This window comes from Chaetodon trifascialis, chromosome 14, assembly GCF_039877785.1.
Source record: "Chaetodon trifascialis isolate fChaTrf1 chromosome 14, fChaTrf1.hap1, whole genome shotgun sequence".
NCBI lineage: Eukaryota > Metazoa > Chordata > Actinopteri > Chaetodontiformes > Chaetodontidae > Chaetodon > Chaetodon trifascialis.
Window position 1 is genome coordinate 20,902,275 of NC_092069.1, and position 20,138 is coordinate 20,922,412.

The 20,138-nt window shown below is 40.3% G+C and overlaps 2 protein-coding genes across 4 annotated transcripts; one reads left to right on the forward strand and one right to left on the reverse strand.

Moving 5' to 3' along the window:
• Window positions 1-351: 351 nt before the first annotated feature.
• On the forward strand, window positions 352-7,314 carry dusp23b (dual specificity phosphatase 23b). Of its 3 annotated transcripts, none has more exons than XM_070978508.1 (3): window positions 352-622; window positions 5,393-5,672; window positions 6,226-7,312. In XM_070978508.1, exons 2-3 carry the CDS (start codon window positions 5,403-5,405, stop codon window positions 6,409-6,411), a joined length of 456 nt encoding a protein of 151 aa, XP_070834609.1. In that variant the 5' UTR covers window positions 352-622; window positions 5,393-5,402; the 3' UTR covers window positions 6,412-7,312. The 3 variants fall into 3 exon arrangements, with proteins under 3 accessions (XP_070834609.1, XP_070834610.1, XP_070834611.1); XM_070978509.1 differs by lacking the exon at window positions 352-622 and adding an exon at window positions 4,345-4,418 and having other exon boundaries at window positions 6,226-7,314; XM_070978510.1 differs by lacking the exon at window positions 352-622 and adding an exon at window positions 4,606-4,940 and having other exon boundaries at window positions 6,226-7,314.
• LOC139341874 (afadin) lies at window positions 7,167-18,985 on the reverse strand. The gene is made up of 23 exons (XM_070978582.1): window positions 18,825-18,985; window positions 17,446-17,638; window positions 16,797-16,903; window positions 16,579-16,706; window positions 16,399-16,475; window positions 16,186-16,263; window positions 15,865-16,082; window positions 15,596-15,750; window positions 14,991-15,085; window positions 14,586-14,857; window positions 14,172-14,315; window positions 11,702-11,900; window positions 11,489-11,580; window positions 11,285-11,371; window positions 11,092-11,157; window positions 10,891-10,964; window positions 9,984-10,117; window positions 9,756-9,881; window positions 9,534-9,628; window positions 9,216-9,356; window positions 7,953-8,840; window positions 7,317-7,395; window positions 7,167-7,201 (listed from the first exon to the last, which is right to left on the reverse strand). The coding sequence occupies exons 1-23, from the start codon at window positions 18,918-18,920 to the stop codon at window positions 7,167-7,169; spliced, it is 3,579 nt and encodes a 1,192-aa protein (XP_070834683.1). The 5' UTR covers window positions 18,921-18,985.
• Window positions 18,986-20,138: the final 1,153 nt, after the last annotated feature.

Consider the following 20,138-nt stretch of genomic DNA (forward strand, 5'->3'; position numbering starts at 1 on the left):
TACATTGATAGCGTTGTGGGATACAACATGCAGGAATGTCATACACAAATCGAATGTGACGGTAGCATTAGCTTGTCGCATCTGCCTACGTAAGAGGCAGCGGCGACTACTGATGACGTACGCGATTGTCGAAGGGGTGTCCCAATTCGGAGGGGTTGACTTTCGGCCCTACCCCTTGGCACTCCGTTTCAAGGGGCAAGGGACAAGGGGTAGGGCTAAGGGGTAGGGGTAGAAAAGAGAAATGGGATTCACCCCAAGTGTTTCAGAAAATACTGCGATTGTAGAAGGTAAACACACTTTGTCATCGCCATAAAGCCATAAAGATGGAGATTTTGACAGGTTAACGACCTTACCTATGGAGGGCGGGGCTTAGCGGGCAGTCGCTTCACAACAGCAGCCGTTATTAGTGTCACGGTGTCAGCTGCCCCCCCTCTCTCGTGACAGGAGGGGCGTCGCATATGTAGAGTATATATAGTGTTATCGTGTGTAACTTACTTTCTATGAGTAACTTAGGATGGTCTCAGTTCTCTGCTAGCAGGGAACGTCGTCGGTAGTTGGACGACTTGCGGCACAGCACAAACTTCACAATTCGCGGGGCGTCCATTCTGCTCAAAGCAAGACTGTAAGTAATTGTATCGTTAGTAGTAGAGAGACTGAGTATTTGTATGGCTTCACTTAAGTTTGCAGATCACGTTAGAATGGCATTAGCAACCGTTACAAACCGAGGGAGCTAGCATATAGGTCATGTTATGTTTGTGATGATTTATGACATGCTGTTGCCCTCAGGCATCAAGCTGCCCTTTTAGACCTCACACCGGCCTTATATACGTATACTATTTTATTTTTATTTAATTTTTTTGTTATTGTATAAAAAAAAAACACTGACGTGTCTGTGGTCAGGGGATTAAAGGGCTGAAACGGCCTGTGTGGTCTGTCGCCCGTGAACCGAAATGAAATTGGTTTCACATTCGACATTCGCTCGTTTTTTTCTGTTTGAGCGTTAATAGCGTTTTGGAAACTGCACCGATTTCATCCAGGTTGGTATCATTTTGTAGATATAAGTAAGCCAGACATTTCACAGGTGTCATCAACCCTCCAAGCTCAGTGAGTGTTGCGAAAACTCTAAGGAATAGCGCTGAATGTCCTTCTGAATACCTCGCTGCTGCCGTGGAGCTTAGCGACCGTCAGCAAATTACTCCCGTCAAGCCAGCTTTTTCTGGGATTTGATCCCAGAGACGCCATTCCACTTTTCCTCAGCTTGCAAGGTCAGTATTCATCTTTCACAAGCATTATCTCCAAGAAAATCATGTAAAAAAAAAAAAAAAAAAAAAAAAATTAAAAACTCTACTGTACTGTACCTCATTTATTAATGTTTACTGGTTTTATTTTGAAATAGCTCCATGGGATTTGATCCCAGAGACTCCATTCCACTTCTCCTGTGTTTCTTAGGTCACTGTTCATCTTTCACAAGCATTATCTCCCAGAAATGAATGTAAAAACACTTGTTGAAAACACAAGTATGTTCTGTACCTCACTTATTACCAATTATTGGTTTTATTTTGAAATAGCTCCATGAGATTTGAACCCAGAGACTCCATTCCACTTCTCATGTGTTCCTTGGGTCACTGTTCATCTTTCACAAGCATTATCTCCCAGAAAATCATGTGGAAAAAAACGTATTAAACATGCAGCTATCTACTGTATCTCATTTATCGCTAATTCCTGGTTTTATTTTGAAATAGCTCCATGGGATTTGATCCCAGAAACCCCATTCCACTTCTCATGTTTTTCTTAGGTCACTGTACATCTTTCACAAGCATCATCTCCAAAAAAAATCATGTAAAAAAATTAATAAAAACTCAAGCATGTTCTGTACCTCACTTATTACCAATTATTGGTTTTATTTTGTAATAGCTCCATGGGATTTGAACCCAGAGACTCCATTCCACTTCTCCTGTGTTCCTTAGGTCGCTGTTCATCTTTCACAAGCATTATCTCCCAGAAATGAATGTAAAAACACTTGTTGAAAACACTACTGTACCTCACTTATTACCAATTATTGGTTTTATTTTGAAATAGCTCTATGGGATTTGATCCCAGAGACTCCATTCCACTTCACCTGTGTTTCTTAGGTCACTGTTCATCTTTCACAAGCATCATCATCTCCAAGAAAATTTGTTTAAAAAGTTATTAGACGTACAGGTATCTACTGTATCTCATTTATCGCTAATTCCTGGTTTTATTTTGAAATAGCTCCATGGGATTTGATCCCAGAGACTCCATTCCACTTCTCCTGTGTTTCTTAGGTCACTGTTCATCTTTCACAAGCATCATCTCCAAAAAAAAATCATGTAAAAAATTAATAAAAACTCAAGTATATTCTGTACCTCATTTATTACCAATTATTGGTTTTATTTTGAAATAAAATAAAATATATGGAACTTGTCTTAGTTATGGAAAGGTGAGCACCTGGTCGATTAATCCAAGTCACTATTGCACTCGAAAGTTGACAGTAGGAGTACTGTCTCAGTCTGGAATGTTAGTTGGTAATGTGTCACAAAAAAGACGACAACATGAATCCGTTGTCCGCGTCTGCCTCTGTTTGACTTAATTTGCATACCGCGCAAACCATGAAGTTGATGTAGGGAAGAAAACTGTCGCAAATTCTCATCGTTGTGGTAATGTTACCAGATTTTTTTTTTGAAAAAAGGTTTTTATAATAAAGCAAAAACATGCTCAAAGATTAGAAACACATGTTTCTGGAAATACATTTTTAATAACTTAAAAAAGCTAACTAACTTTAAAATTAAAATATAGAAAATAAATACTTGTTGTGAAACACACAAACTGACCTTAAGAAAAAATGAGATGTGTAACAATATGTGTGTTAAAATCCCAAAAAGGTAACTCAAAATAAAAGCAAGGATAAGTAAAAAACAAGGTACAGTTGCTAATTGTGTTTTTAAGATGTTTTTTTCACATGATTATCTTGGAGATGATGATGCTTGTGAAAGATGAATACTGACCTAAGAAACACAGGAGAAGTGGAATGGAGTCTATGGGATCAAATCCCATGGAGCTATTTCAAAATAAAACCAGTAATTAGCGATAAATGAGATACAGTAGATACCTGCATGTTTAATAAGTTTTTTTCACATGATTTTCTGGGATGTAATGCTTGTGAAAGATGAACAGTGACCTAAGGAACACAAGAGAAGTGGAATGGAGTCTCTGGGTTCAAATCCCATGGAGCTATTTCAAAATAAAACCAAAATATGGCAATGCACAATGTACAGTAGATACTTGTGTTTTTAACCAGTGTTTCATGTGATATTCTGGGATGTAATGCTTGTGAAAGATGAATACTGACCAAAGAAACACAGGAGTATTGGCATGGAGTCTCTGGGTTCAAATCCCATGGAGCTATTTAAATATAAAACCAGGATTAAGTAATAAATGAGTAACAGTAGATACTTTTGTCTTTAATAATTTTCTTCACATGATTTTCTTGGAGATAATGCTTGTGAAAGATGAATACTGACCTAAGAAACTTAGGAGAAGTGGAATGGAGTCTCTGGGATCAATTCCCATAGAGCTATTTAAATATAAAACCAGGATTAAGTAATAAATGAGTTACAGTAGATACTTTTGTCTTTAATAATTTTCTTCACATGATTTTCTTGGAGATAATGCTTGTGGGGCTGCACGGTGGCGCAGCAGGTAGTGCGGGTGCCTCACAGCAAGAAGGTTGCCGGTTCGATCCCCGGGTCAGGCGGGGCCTTTCTGTGTGAAGTTTGCATGTTCTTCCCGTGCATGCGTGGGTTCTCTCCGGGTACTCCGGCTTCCTCCCACAGACCAAAAACATGCTCATTAGGTTAATTGATGACTCTAAATTGTCCGTAGGTGAGTGAGTGTGAATGTTTGTCTGTCTTTGCATGTGGCCCTGCAATCGGCTGGCGACCGGTTCAGGGTGTACCCCGCCTCTCGCCCATTGTAGCTGGGATAGGCTCCAGCCCCCCGCAACCCCGAAAGGGATAGGCGGTATAGATAATGGATGGATGGATAATGCTTGTGAAAGATGAATACTGACCTAAGAAACTTAGGAGAAGTGGAATGGAGTCTCTGGGATCAAATCCCATTGTGCTATTTGAAAACAAAACCATAATAAATGAGGTACAGTACTTTTGTTTTTAATAATTCAAATTCAAAGTCAAATATTTTCACATGATTTAGCAGGGGGTATTGTGAAACATAATAAATGACCTTACAAACATGAGAAATGATATTATTTGAAATGAATACATATCATTTGATTTATTTATCTTTCTTGAAGCCTTTATTTTGAAAACCGGAAGTCCACCAATGCTGCCGTAATTTTTGGGGGCTGAGTGAGCGGAGCAATCCCTTCACCGTGCCAGGTGATAAAATAAAAAAGCTATTTAACATGCGCCAGACAATGCACAGAAGTTTAGTCTCTAATTGGTTGTTTAAACACTTATGTTTTTATGTATATGTTTATAGCTTTGTTCGTTGCCTCGCGGCAACATTGCGCAACCACAGTGTAATCGGATCAAAGGGAAATGGAGCCGCGCTGCATTGTGGGGTGGCTTGTTTGACTGTAGTGAAGCGTTATTAGCGGTAAGTTGTTGTAATTATCTGGCAGGATTCAGTTGTCGGCCGTCAAGTGTTCATTATCAGAAATGTAGATAGTACGCACGAAACGAAGGCTAATGCAAAGAAGGGATTTCGGCATAGACAAAGGAGCGGCAAAGCACAAAATCGAAGTTTTTGTGGTAAAGTTAATGATAGGGTTAGCTAATGTTATGCTAACAACGTCGGCTGGTCGTGGAACATTAGTCTACCGCAAAAAGAAGTGACGTAATCCAACCTTTGTCAACTGCCACATGTTTTGAACCGTATCCAGTACTGTCGTTTCTTTTGTGAGTTCGGTACTTCTTTGTGACTCCTGCAGCAAACAGCCAGTAGATAACTTGACAGTTAAGCCTGTGACTTCATTCTGTGTAGCCTCTCATTGCGTCTCATGTTACAGCTGGCACGAGTAGTGAATTGTCTCATTTTAACTACCTGCCTAATATATCTCCCCGTCCTTCTTTAAGTGAGACTATGTTGAAGTTGTAGTCACAGATTTACTGCCTGTCCTTAGGTCCTGCAGTCACATTAAGATAAGATAAGATAAGATAAGATAAGATAGACTTTATTAATCCCACAATGGGGGCAATTCACATGTTACAGCAGGAAGACAAAGTATAATATACCCTATTGTAATTTACAATATATACAATACATACACACATTGCCTCAACATCTATATACATATATATATGTTTTATAAACTGGCTTGATCTGACTTGGTCTTTGTCCCTCCTCTCAGTTTGACAAGCATGGCCTCCACTTCTCCAGACAATTTCTCCTGGATCAAACCAGGCAAAGTGGCTGCTCTGGCACTGCCCAAGATGGCATCTGAATACCAATTCCTGCTGGACAACGGCATCCAACACCTTGTTTGCCTGTGTGAGCGAAAACCACCTTACTATGACTCGTGCCCAGAGTTACATCTGCACCACATCAAGGTTGTGGACTTCTGTCCTCCTTCACAAAGTCAGATTGACACATTCCTCTCCATCGTGGAAGAGGCCAACTCCAAGGGGGAGGTAAGAGAGCTCAGATACTTGTTAGACTGTGCTTGATTTACGGTCATGCTTATAAAGTACTTTCAAGGCCCTCCAGGGGTTGAGTCTGGTATTGTATGTAGGCTCACAAGTCACAAATACTGTAATTTAATATATTTGGCATCAAGATTACTTGATTTTGGTTAAACTCTTGCAAGAGTGTAAAGGAAAAATGGTCTTTCACAACCTTGCAGCTCCTCCAGTGTACATGAATCAAAAAGCAAAAGAGGGAAGAAAGGTGTTGTCAGTGTATAGGATTACATTTCAAGCACTCATTTTTTTAAGTCTGACAAAGGCTGTGAGCGGGTTTTAATAAAACTTAGTCTGTTACTCGTAGTATCTGATATTCTTCCTCCAGTACTCAGACACAGTCAGTATTCCTGGTTTTGTTCAGTGGTGTTTGCAGAGGTGGTTGCGAGCTTACCTGCTTGCAAAAACAATATGCAAATTCCTATCTCATAACAGTAACTAATGCAGGATGTATGCTGTATTCCAGAAGACTGAACAAAGAACATATTGTACTCTTCCCCCTCAGGGCATGGCAGTTCACTGCATGCACGGTCATGGGAGAACAGGGACCATGCTGGCCTGCTACCTGGTGAAGATGAGGAAGATGTCCGCGATCGACGCCATCAAGGAGATCCGCAGACTACGACGAGGCTCGATCGAAACTCGCGAACAAGAGAAAGCTGTCGTGCAGTTTTACCAGCGCACAAAGTAGCTTAACATAACACGGGATGTAGCAAATATCTTCATAGGTTCTAATCATAAAATAAGTGGAAGATGTGCCTTGATTGTGTTGCTAAGTACTTTATTATCTTGCATTGGGAAACAATGAAAAAAGGAATATTGAAATGGGTGATGAGAAGTTGTTCTGAACAACAATCCTGAACTCAATATAAGCAAAAGTATTCCAGAGGAGCATTTCTCTAAAGCAGACATTGCTACTGTAAAGACATACACATACTTTTTACAGGGTACTGTACAAGGTAATGTTGTTCTTTTTGTTTACATAGATTATATAGATACTTCACCCTCTGAGGTTTCTGTTCATGAGGTTTAAACTTTCATTCAAGCACTGGATGCCAGGGAAAAGAGACGCTGACGTTCCTTGAATGTGAGCTTTTCAGGAGCCGCCGCTCTCTTGATTTTCTCCCCCTGTTTTCTGTAAACGAACGATGATATTATCAGGAATATTCAAATGTATTTATGTGGAAACACAAAGTAAGCAGTAGTTAAAATAGATTTATGTGTTTGGGAGTGTGGTCCGCAGATTGATTATTTTAAACATTTAGAGTATTTGGAAGAATTTAATTGATATCTTACTGTTTTAAAAAGTGCAATGTACTATCAAAGTGATAGTATGTTTCTGACCGTTCAGTGTCATTAAGTCATCATGAGTGCAAATGCTGCAAAAGTTGCTGATTGTTATATTTGATTGAATTTCTTTTTTTCAACAGCCAGAAAAGTTGGAACTCACATGTCTTGACTCGATCCACTTGATCGCTGATCTGCCAAAAATATTTGAAATGTTGTTATGTGCAATAAAGCAAGATGTCTGATGAGTACAGCGTCTTGAATAAATGAAACTGCTGAAATGAAATTCTAGTACTTGTGGTCTGTTACCTGTTTTTGCTTTGTCTTCCTTCTGCTTTTCCAACTCCTTCACTTCGGTGTTAATGTTCCCAGCAGAGCTTCTCCTGTTCTGAAGTTAAGAAAAAAAATCAATTATTAGAGGTTATTTTAGCATTTAAACATCAGTTTTACTACTCAAATGTCTGTAGATGGCAGAAATATTCCTTTGTTGTTCAGTATTGTCATGCAACTGGCCTTATAAAGTGTTCAAGAGCAAGCTGAAACAACTATATTAAGTCATAAAATACCACAATCATGGAGTAATAATGCATAGACAGTGTTTTAGGGTAACCTATGATCTGAAACATATCACTGTCCAAAGACATTATAAACATGTTTTATCCTGTGTTACAGGTAGAGTCACGATATCCTATAATCAGATAATTAATGGTTCTTCTATACAGCATTTGGTAGAAATGTTAAAGAAAAAATCCCTGTTCATCATTAGTATGTGATCGTGTACTTTTGTTTTACTCACTTTCCCTTAACCCACTTAATTTTCTTGAGTTAGTTATTTACTACATTTCCCAGAATGCCATTTGGCAACATCAAGATTTCCTTGCATTCTTTTTCTACAGTATTTTAAGGTGTATCTTGCCTTTACCTTCCGCCTGTGTCACACCTCACCTGTGTTCTTTTCTCCAGCTGCTGTATCATCAGCATCATGTCCAGATCCTCCTCCTCCTCATCATCCTCATCCTCTCCTCTCTGCTGAATCTCCTGCAGCCTCTTCTGAAACTGCCACTCCAGGCTGAGTTTGCGAAGCCGGTCGCTCTCCTCCACCGTGCGCTTCGCTTTGGCCTGGAGCTTCTGCACCTCCTGCTCTAGGAGCTCCACCACATGAAGCCTCTGCTGCTTCTCCAGCTTCTCCTGGGCCTCCCTCCTCCACGGATCACCTAGCTCCTGAGGGTCTTTTTGCTTTGTAGGAGCTGAGCCATGCTTCTGCTGAGTTAGAGGTTCTTGGAAGGACACATGTTTCGTTGGGGCGATGCTAACTTGGGATTTTGTGTCTTGGTCCCTGTGTGTGTTGGATCTACGCTGCTGTGATGGACGTGAGGGTGGAGGGAGCTTCTTGGTTGCAGTAATAGGACATGCATAAATATGATTAACCTGGTTTTGAGAACTCTGTTTATTTTCATCTACTCCACTTCTCTTCACCGCCAGCAAAGATGAACTCTGGAAGGTGGTGAGTGGAGGACTTGTGTGTGTGTTCATTCCCCTGGTGACAGGGATGTCGATGCGTATTGGCTGGATCGAAGGTGTAGGTGTTGGATGTTGTGAAAAAGGAGTTCTCCACATGCCGGCGCTACTCGTACGGCTTCTCTGCGGTTGCTTTGCAGAACAGTTATCTGAGAGGATGTCATGAGTAGAAACGCTTGAGCGAATTGGGAAAGATGAGTAGTGGCTCATGGTTTGCCTTGCATACTGGTCCTTCTGCTCCCAGAAATTCTGCCTTCTGTCCAGCAGGGGGCGTCCACTGTCCATGCACAAGTTCTCCTGTGACAGAGCTTGGCGCTAGAGGGGCAAATACAGAGATTTTTGTCTGTTACCCGCCTGTATTTCTTCTACTTAAGTAAAATAGCAGCATAACGATGCAAAAGTAAAAGTCTGGTACTTCAAATCTTGCTAAGATTAAACATTATCAGCAAAATGTACTTAAAGTATCAAAAGTAGTTTTACTACAGTTTGATAGTTTGATCCTGTGGTTCCCAACTGAAGGGTCAGGCCCCTCCAAAAGGTCACAAGATAAATCTGAGGGGCTGTCACGTGACAGTGAAGACCCAGCACTGTGAACAATATGTGGCCTCTGTTGAGTATTGAGTAATGAGTATTTACTAAATATGATGAACCAGAGACATTAAGACTCTCTAGCATGTAACGAAGACTTACCATTAAGGTCTTCTTACTGGAGCTCTGTCCATCTAAAGGCCTCAAAGACACTGTGAATGTTTGCTGTGGTCGACTGGATTCACACAGGTTCTTGTCTTGGGATTTGGGGATCGGTAGTGTCAAGTATTCCCTGTGAAAAGTCTAAATACAAAAAAAAGTAAACAAAAAAGGTAATTTTGTGACATAAATTCAGTTAAAAACTGTTCATTCTTGTAAATATACAGCATTTCCTTCCACTTTGGGTTTTTAGCTGACGCTGTTCTTCACAGCAGCTGAACATTTTACAAATGTTACAAAGAATTAGACGAGAAACCTCACATCAGCACAAAGGTTGATGCTGGAGACAGCAGCCATGTTGTTCCCTCTCAGAACAGGGTCAGCAGGTTCATCTCCATCCTCAGGCCCAAAATCTGCTGAAATACAGAGAAAATAAATGCAGTTATTCTTAGGCCTGGCCCTCAAGCATTAAACATATTTCACATTAAGGCATTACTGTAAGTGCCCAGCAGCGGTAAGTGATCAAAACAGGAGTGCACCCACTGGTCATGTTGGGGTTGGAGCGGTAAAATTGCCTGTCTCTCTGCATTATCTGGTCTTTCTTCCTCTTGCTGCTTCTGTGGAACTGTTCTGAGGGACCAGGATCCACAACACTGTACAGCATGAGCGCTTTACCGTTTGGATCAGCGCGGCTTTTCTCGCCTTGTGAAGCAAGAAAAGGTAATGAGGCCCTGGAGAGCAGAAAGTGAAAAAACAACAACATGCTTTAACTTAGTCCGTGTTTACCTGTAATCCGCTCTGAGGCTGGTTCACTCAGCAGAGCCCCCAGGCCGTGGTAGCTCGCTCCAAACTTTGCAACCTTTAAGGTCACAACGGGGCCAGTTTGCATCATGATAGCTGCTGCCCTAAATCAATATGAGATTAATAAGGTCAAGGTGATCTCAGAGTAAAACACACATCTCTTTCAGGCTGCATGAGGCCTTAAAGTAAAGATTTTACTGATATCACTTGTCGGCTGTCTGAGAATCTCCATGACATTAACTGGAGGAAAATGTTTTCCATTGTACGTTCAGTATTTGGACGTGTATGTCCTACCAAACTGTTGTCGATGACCGTCATGACCTTAATTTCATGACGTTATCTGGAACAAGAGCTAAAACAAGTCGCTCCTCTGCATAACGTAAGATTCACATCCAACACATGTTCTGCTTCTCTGTTTATACCTTTCTCTCGTAATTTAATGTAAAGTAGCCCAATGAGAACTTTCCTCCATCTACTCCGTTGCGGTTTTCATTTCCTGCCCTCTGTCTGAATTTACCGTCACGTGACTGCAAACAACCGGCAGGGAACATAAATGTATGCACCAAATTTCACGGCAATTCACTGAGACATTGCACGCAGAGCCACAAATCAGAAGCTCATTGAAGCGCGAGAGGGAAAGTCCTGGAAGCTATTAAGCATCATCCTCTGGGGGCAATGAATATATATTAAAAATGATAATAATAAAAAAAAATAATGGCAATCCATTCAGGAGGTGTTGAGGTATTTCAGTCTGGACAAAAGCGGTGGAACAACTGACCAAAAGACTGTCAGTGCCACTCCGAGAGCCACGCTGCCAGCATGACTAAACACATAACCCTTTTCCAGCCGATTGTGTAACAGGCTGTTATGCAGCTACCTTTCTTGGCTGAGGCCAACCAGGCTTTGACCATCCACGCTCAGCAGCTGGTCCCCAGCTGTTAACCCGCCATTCTGCACAAAGTAGAGTCAGGAGACATTTTGTCCATTATTTCAGTATTTTCTTGTCTAATTCCTTTCAAACGACTCTTGACGTGTCACATCTCGAGTTCAGCTGAATCAGAAACGTGTTAGATCTCACCATTTCAGCTGGGCCTCCCTTGACAATAGATTTGATATAAATCCCAAGGTTACCTCGCCCTGCTGCCTGTGGCAAAGTAAGAGGCAGGATGTTAATTAGTTGAGACGTTAAGCAGATATATTTCATGTTTGAACAGTTCCAGTTAGTGAACACATCAGAATTAGGAAAAAACATTGTGGCAGAACCGAGGCACCTTGGCAGCCACAATGCTGACCCCCATCCCACTGTTCAGGGGTTTGTTCAGTCTGATAGTCACAATCTCTGGCTCTCTCTTTGCTGCCTATTGAAGAAAATAGAAATTAAATATATGCCCAGAAATGCTTTATTTGATGTTAAAATTGAATTATATTTCAACACATCCAGAACAGCAGAACACAGGTTCTGTGGTTTTTCTTACCAAGTCTGTGTTCTCTGCAGAAGAAGTTGGTTTACTGAAGAACACGGTCCAGTCACCTTTGGAGTTCGGCTGGGATGTTAAAGAGCAGAGACCTGGAAGAGAAGGACGTCATTCAACATAAATATCAAACAAAAACAAAGGGTGTGCTTGTCTTAGATACCGCACATCACATTATTTTATTTCACATTTTGACTTTTTGCAGATATCCTCTACCTTTTCGGCAGATTGGCTCTAAAAATTCCCCAAACCCTGGAGGGATTCCTCTCACAGAGTCGCAGGAGTATCCTCCCTCCGGCAGCAGGAAGGGCAGGTGGAGGTCGAGGCTCTCCTCCAGCTGGATGTCCCGTCCTTCGCTCCGAATCAGGTTGTCTGCACAGGCCTCCGCAGCCATCACTACAACATCGATCAAATCCTGCAGCGAGGATGACAAGCGGATCAGACAGCGGAAACATTTCAGGAAAAGGTCGTTCTAGTATATAGATTGGCATTTGTCATTCTGTGACAAGGCTTCAGGGAAGGGACATCCAATCTGCCTGCTGTGACCCTGAGCAAAATACTGAAGACCCTCCTGCAGATGACCTTGACCACCGACCTCCCTGGCGAGGGAGAAGAGTACAACATCAAAGTAATATACGTATATTCAGTAGAAACTGCTCTAACAGGAGAGTGATGGAGAGTAAGCAGGGACTTTTACTTCAGGACTGTACAAGTACAAATTTGTATGTAATTAAAATTTCATGTGCTTTATGAATGTGGTTTTATGAAGTGAGACAACTAAATCCAATCAGTGATGTTGAGTTATTGCTCTAAAGTACTGAATCCTGAGTCTACCTTAAATTTGTACGTAAGTATACTACAATGTACCTCGTGAGATTCCAGCACTGGCAGGAGCTGCTGCAGTTGTAGTAGTAGTTATCATCTAGGTAACGGAAGTTGAAGCAGTTCTCCCAGAAGTTTATATAAACATCCCATTGTTATATCAATGTGTTGAGATAGTTAAAGTTGTACCTGCTGGACGATCAGTTTTACTGTAATGTTACAAAAAAGCCTGCGAGATAGGGACTACAAGATTGATATCCATCCGCGGGTGACGCAGTATTTAACGCAGCCTTTTCGGGGAAGGCGGGAAATTTAAATGGACTTTGCCCCGCCCACTACTGCTGCCGCTGCTCGCGACGCTTTGCGTTAGCCGTTGGTGAGCTACTCCAAATGTCACAAATGTTTGCGTTGATTCGGAGTTGTCCAAAGTGTCCTGACCTGCTGTCGCCAGCCTGTGACCACCGCTCTCAGTTTACTTCAGCAAGCTAAGTATTTGCAACCAACATATTTTAATGTGAGTTGATGTTTTTTGCTATGTTTGCTTGGTGTTTGTGTGTTTGGCTAAGCTTGTTTTATGAGGCTGCCAACGGCTGCTAGCTAGGACTTGCCTGCTGTCATATGGTTGATAATTTCATTTCTGTTGGGCCTTGCTGGTGTGCTTTTATGCGGCTGTCATTTAACTAGCCTAACTACTTACATGCAGTATTTGCATTGATATCGATGTAACTTGATTTCATGTCATGGCTGAGAATTTTTCTTTTGTTTGGTTGTTGTTTGACACTAGCCAAAGGTGTACCTTTTACATATTGGTATTATCTTTAGCATTAAGGCTACATGCAAGTCACAGTGCTAACCAATGTTTAAAAAAAAAAAAAAAAAAAAACAGCACGTCAAAACAAAACCACTGTTTTTCTCCCAAATAACATTATACCATCAAATAACATGAAAATTGTTTTTATGTTTACTTGTTATTATTTATTATTATTTGTTTGTTAACCTAACCTCTCCTAACCCAAACAAAAATTGGAATGAATGAAATCCCCATCTCCTTGCTCGATTTGTGCAACACAAGAAAAATACTAATGTATTATTGTGCATGAAAATATAAGAAGAATAAAAATATTGCAATTGAGAGCTTAATTAGAGGCTCAAATGCAGCTCCATGAGAGGCACACACTGGGGGTGATGTTTGCATTTGCATTCATAATGGTGGTCAAATATGAATTCAGATGTTGTCTAACTGTGAGGGGCTTAGTTGGGTTTGTTGCATATTTCCTACGAGATTGATGCAGTTGTTTTGGATGGTAAACCCAGAATCTACAAGAGGCAGTATTGTATGTGGGTGTTGTCTTGTACACAGCCCATTCACTAAATTATGCCTCTGTTATATTGGCTTAATGGGGAACGTGGCATGGCTTTTGACACATGGGATAGGTGGTCACATTCACATTTTATTTCCCACACCTCATATACAGAAAACTATTAGAGAAATATTTCTTTCAAAAGCATTGGGGTGATGTGACAGCTCGCTTTACTATATTCTGCATGTATTATTCATTATCATATTCATCATTGTTAATTATTCATATTATGAAATTTATACTGCCGAGCTCCTGTTTTGTGGTTGAGGCTACTGCTATATAGAGCTGCAGAACACTAAATACCCCAAATATCGACTCTGTACAGTACATACTCTCTTAAAAAAGCTCTGACCTGAGCTCTCATTCATTACAGTGCTTGCATTTATACAGCTTATTCCTCAAAAATGGATTTGTCCCAGAAAACAGCGTCATAGTTATAGTTTCAAACAGGGGAAGCAACACAAGCGTGAGAGGAGGTTGCAGAACACACAAAAAGTACTCACAGGGGGGATGTGAGGCTCATTGCTTGCATAAAGGTAGCCAGCTAGCAACGTCTGCAGCTGCAGTGAGTTCAGCTTGAAACAGGTATTCTGGATGTCCTTCGCATCTTTCATTGAGTACTTATTCATGGTCAGGAGCATGGTTGCCTAGAAACAGCCAGGCAATGCTATTTTAACAGCTCGCACTGAATGAAATATGTCCTCTGACACATAATTAAAACCTGAGGTAAAAACTGCAAAGTATAAACAAGTTCAGAAATATGTTATCTTGCTAAGAAGTTCATGTAATACATCTTGAAAAAAACATGTTTTGCTGAGTTTCTGGCAGAGTCTGACATTGATTCCACATTTCTAAAAGCCCAGTGTAAAACTTCTTTTTTGCCAATATTCAGACATGTAGTGCAGGGAGGGACCAACCTGGATAATGTGTCCTAGGTGGCAGTCTGCAGCCAGCTCCAGGCCCTGTCTCTCTGCCCAGGCTTCAATGGCCATGAGCCTTTGGCGGAGAGCAGCTCCCCAGTAGTGGGAGCGCAGGCCTGGAGTGTTGGCCTCTGGGCTCATCACCTGGTTAAAGAGCCAGGCACTGATGAAATGGAAGAGTTGGGAGAAGAGCTGAATAGTGAGGGCGGGGTTGACCCGACAGCGGCGTAAAAGAGACATGGCGTTCATCAAGGTGTTCAGCACCATCTCTGCAACAAGCCAGACAAATGTTTATAGCATTTGAACAAGAGGCAAAATGTTTTGCAGCATTACAGCTCTTCCAATAGTCTTGAACTTGTAGTGAGAAATTGCTGTGTTATTTATAAATAAACAAACATTTACCTATACCAGCTGGCAATGGGCCATGTTGTTCAGGATCAATCAAGAAAGTTGGCAAGTGCTTCCTTAATTCATTCTGTAGACACTGTAGCAGGCAACTATTCGGAAATTAAACATGAATATATGAACAAAAACTTTACAATGTACATTATGTGTAGCATTGTCTGTCTGAATGCTTTTAGCTAGTAAGCTATGTAATGCTATTCATTTTAATTTTACGGAAACACACAAGATAAACCTTTTGATAAGGACTAAATATCCCAAAAACATGTTTGTATTGCAAGTTCTGTTGTGTTTTCGCATGTCTTCTGCCATTTATGCCAACACTGATGTATCTGCAATAAGTGAAATATTGGCTGATAATTCATTGTTTATACAAAGTATTTACTTACAAAGAGGAGAGAAAAATTGCATGTTGAAGAAACAGTGCTGAAATGCTTGTGTATACTGATGAGGTTTGGAAGTTCAGGTTTGCTACGCCAGTGCGCTTTTGCTGACACGTTACAGTGACTCATTTGATGGGTGGTGGAAGGCTCTGTTGAGTGTGCTGCAGTTTCAGTTTGGTTTCAAAATCACTGAATCTCTATGGTCACGTCTGTAGTCTGTACCTGTAAGCCTTGTGCACCAGGTGGGACAGATCAAACTGACTTTGCTGTGTGAGTGGGCTGAGGTCTTTGTCATGCTTGATGAAGTTTAGAAGCTCAGAGGAGTTTGCCATCCAGAAGGCGAGAGCGCCCGCGATGGCCTGCTGCCTCTGCAAGACAAATATAGCAGCAGTGTCATGTTAAGTCACAGAACACCTGGCAGACATGACTTCATGTTCTCAGTTTGCTCATAAACTGTCATTTCTGTGCAAGTGTAACAAAAGTTAGAGGTTTCTTGTACTTGCCTGGATGACCTTTCCCGTCATGGCTACCATTCTGTTTGCAATCGACATTACATTGTGTGGCTGCCCGGACAGTGGAGAGCCTTGCCTGTGATGGCGTTGCAGAGCAAAGCGTCCCACAGCATAGAGGACATATGCAGGTGAGAGCTTGAAATGAACTGTGGAGCTGTTGGTGTAATTTATGACTGCAGACAGGAAGGCTTCCTCAGCTGAAATGTAAAAGACACCAGCAGGGGGCAGGAGGACATCGTGAGAGTGAGCTTACAACTGACAGGCATCAAACTGGAAAATAATGCTTTGTGTCATACTCACCATTATCACAGAATTTAATTTCAATTGGTAATCCAGGTTGATCAGTAAAATCATGATGACATCCTGTGTGCTTCTCTCCTGTATTTTAGCAAAGAGGAGTTGTATGAGGAATTAAAAAAAAAAAACGATCATGTATTATAGAATATGAATGTATTCCTTAGACTCTGCTGTTTATGATCATTTCTGTTTTTCTACAGTTTGCAGATTACTGACCTGGGGCACCCTGCCTCTGTTGCTTTTTTGTCTCATGGTGAGACATGCTGTTGTTGCTCAGTGGCTTTTCAGTTGACCTGGATATTTGTTTAAAGGGCGGATGTTATTCTGATGGTGAGGGAGGCCTGAAGCCAGTAGTCTGGAAAACAAAAATTCATAGTGAACGATGTAACATTTTACCCATTGTCCTCCTCTGAAACCTTGTCAGTTGCTTTAGTTTTGTTCTTCTCTTTCTTCTTGTCTTTTCTTGACAGTGTTCTCTTGAAGTTTTGGATCACGCCTCCTTTTTCCTCCTCGTGACAGCTTTCCTTTATTGATCAACACACATGAAAAGAGAATAGATATGAGATTATATGTAAGAGTGAAACTGTGGACTTGATTAATGGTTTGAGTGTTACCTCCACACTCTCTTTGTCTTTCTTGAGCACAAAACGTCCTTCTCTGTTGTCTGTGGTCCAGTTTAATTGTACAACCAAAGGCCTCTCATCCAGATTCAGTTTGCCTTCTTATTCCACATACAAAACACAGAAGAATTGTCACAGCATATTCTTAAATCATCTGAACTATTACGATATCACCAACTTTACCAAAAAACACTGAACAGATATATGTGTGCTAGTTTTGGCACACTACTTTATAAGTTTCATGAATTGTTTTCAATTAAAAAATTAGGGACTAGCAGTTATTTTCAGTATCACTAAAAATCTCCAGAATTAATCAATTCATTGTTTGGTCTAGTTGAAAAGTGACAGTAAAGCTGGACATATTGGAGAAGCTGAAACCAGGAAATTTTGATTTAAAAAATAGCGTAAATGATTAATTAATTATCAAAATTGTTTCTGATTGACCCACTACATGATGGTTTAACTTATTGTTTCAACACTAAAAAAAAATACAGTAATGTCACGTCCTTGTTGACAATATATAGTATGATAAATTATTAATTCTGTGTCCCACCAAAGAGGAAAAGAAGCAGCTAGGCTGAGAATCTAAATCAGAATCTAAATGCACATCTTTCTCTTGGCATCACCTGAGTGGAGTGATTACCTTTATTGCTGTGGATCTCGTAAAGGGAATAATCAGTGGTCAGCATTTTCATATCAGGCCTGAACTTCTCTGAAAGAGTTTTGATAACCTCGTGAGTTGAGGAGGTGCTGCAAACACGCAGGCACTTTGTGGCCACATTTCCTCCAACATGATCCTCAAAGTAGAAGCGCATCACACCATGAAACTCCAAGTTCTGCCAGAAAAGGAGGAACGTTTTTAGTTTTTGAGTGTAGAAACCATATTGTGTAGAATACATAAATTCTAGTCTATTGAATTGCACATTTCATAGCTCACAGTCTGTCTCTGACTGCACTTGCAACAATCAACCATTCATTGAGCTTTAAATCTGAATTTAAACAGGTATGCAGTCCGTAGCAAGCTTAACAGGAAACATGTGATGCAATCGGCTCTTCAACTTGGATAAGTGCGTGCATATTCACTAGGGACTGAACCCAATGGGACTCTAAATGCAATTTTTCTATTTTGCTGTGTATTAAAACACCAAAGACAGGGAGGGGAAAGAGGAAAATGAATAAACCACACGTAATGTAGGTTTCAATTCCAGGGCCAACATAAGCATTTTAAGAGCCTTGTGTATGGCTCCTACCCACAACTTCACCACACCAATTCCCAGGACAGACACTGTAAAGTTATATGGTCATAACAAGATCAGCTGTCACTCAGATCAAAGTGGTAGGGAAGGGTAAAGCTATAACAATGATTTACAAATTGATCAGTACTATTAACAACTATCATACTAGTGTTCGGAGTGGTAGTATTTTGATTTCTGTAGTATTTCTATTGCTATTCTCAGTTGTATATTCTCAGTCTTTTTGCATAATTACAACTCCATTGTATCCACTGTCAGTTGAAGTCTACAACAAAAGGTTGGCCAAAGTTGTGGAAAATGCCTGCATAATTTCTCACAGCCCAAGGTGATATATTCAGATTACTTGTTTGGGTCAATCAACAGTTCAACACATACATTATTAAGTTTGCTACAATAATCAGCAAAGAAAAACATCAAATGAGACCAGATTCCCATGGACACTTAACCATTGAAATATAGAATATATAAGGTATCAGATAAAACATGAATAACTAAATAAGACATGGAAATATTAATTAACTTCTATATACCAGCCAAATGAATGCAGTGAAAGTATAAAATGTCACAAAATCGAAATACTCAAGTAGCATCCCTTTACCTCAAATGTACTTCATATTAAACTGCAGTACTACAGTAGTTAATTATTCTTGGGTGGGTGATAAGTTTTTAGAAAGGCAAGTTCATCTAAAGTCATATAGAGAATAAAGGTTAACCCAACTGAGAACTTTTGTGGTTTATGACCCCTGTCTGATGTCTGCAGGCAACTCACCTCATCAGGTTGGCTTATTTCAAACAAGTCCAGTCTGTTGTTGTTCCACTGTCTGATGACTTTGGCTAATTTCTCTCGTTCTTCCTCCTCCGGCATTTTTCACTAATTAAATTAAAAGTTTCTATCTGACTTGCTGATGCAGATTTTCTCCCGATAAACACAGAGAGGAATATCCTCTGACAGAAAAGCTCTTATCTGTCCTTTGTATTTGTCCAAATTGTATTCGTTAGGACCCCACCCCTTCTTCCATCTATTTCGTATTAGTTGTAAACTCTTTGTACTGTGCTGTGAGTTCTTAAACATAATTACCTACTTTATCCCCGCATTCACATCCCCTCCTCAAGCCCCCACATCCCTCTGTCCTCATTTAACGGGTCAGTGGATCTGTGTTATGTGAGGCAAACAGTTTCCTAATCATGTATCTGTCACAAGCAAACGATTCCCATCTCTGTAGTCCACCAACAAATTTTATTTTATAGTCATTGATTAATTTATTATGTCATTTATTAATTTAATCTGTCATTTTGTTATTAATTGTAATCATATAATTTGCATGAGAGTTGCACTAGAGTTTAACTATTTCTAATATATTGTAACCATGCTCCAGAAGTCATCATGTGATGCTGACAGTGTGCAGGAGTCTCAAAGACATTTTCACCATGAGAGACATCCGTCCTCGTTTTCTCAGCGACACGGATATTTACGCTTGGGGGAATCCCACTTCTCATGCAGCATACTAGTGATTTTCAACATAATTTATGGTCTTCCCATTCAGTCAGCACTATGTATGTAGGGCAGCTTTTGTTGGCTGCTCTGAAGCTTTCTGCATAGACTTACAATGGAACAAAAGCCTTAACAAAACCAACCCTTAATTAGATATACAGTATAGTAGTCAAAAACTGAACAATCAATGGTATTGTTGTCTGAGTGTTGGAAAATGCAGAGAAACATATTTTCTGCATGGTGATCCATTTGAGAAACATGTACAAGGCTACAATCCATCAGCATATTTTCAATTTGCATTTACGACATAGAAGAGAATACAAAGATCTACCACGGTTACATAATTTTCCATTTTTTGAATAAAAGAAAGTGAAGAAAATTAAAAAAAAAAAAAAAAAGCATCTGAATCCAAATCTGCATTAAGTTGACTGATGTGGCCATGATTTCTGAAGGATGCTGAAGTCCCCTGTGGAGTTCATTAGTTAACACCTTTACAGCCTCAGGATATCTAATATAATACAATAACAAGTACCATAGTACATTTCACAGTACTTTTCACTGGCTGTAAATCTAATGAACAAACTACACTGG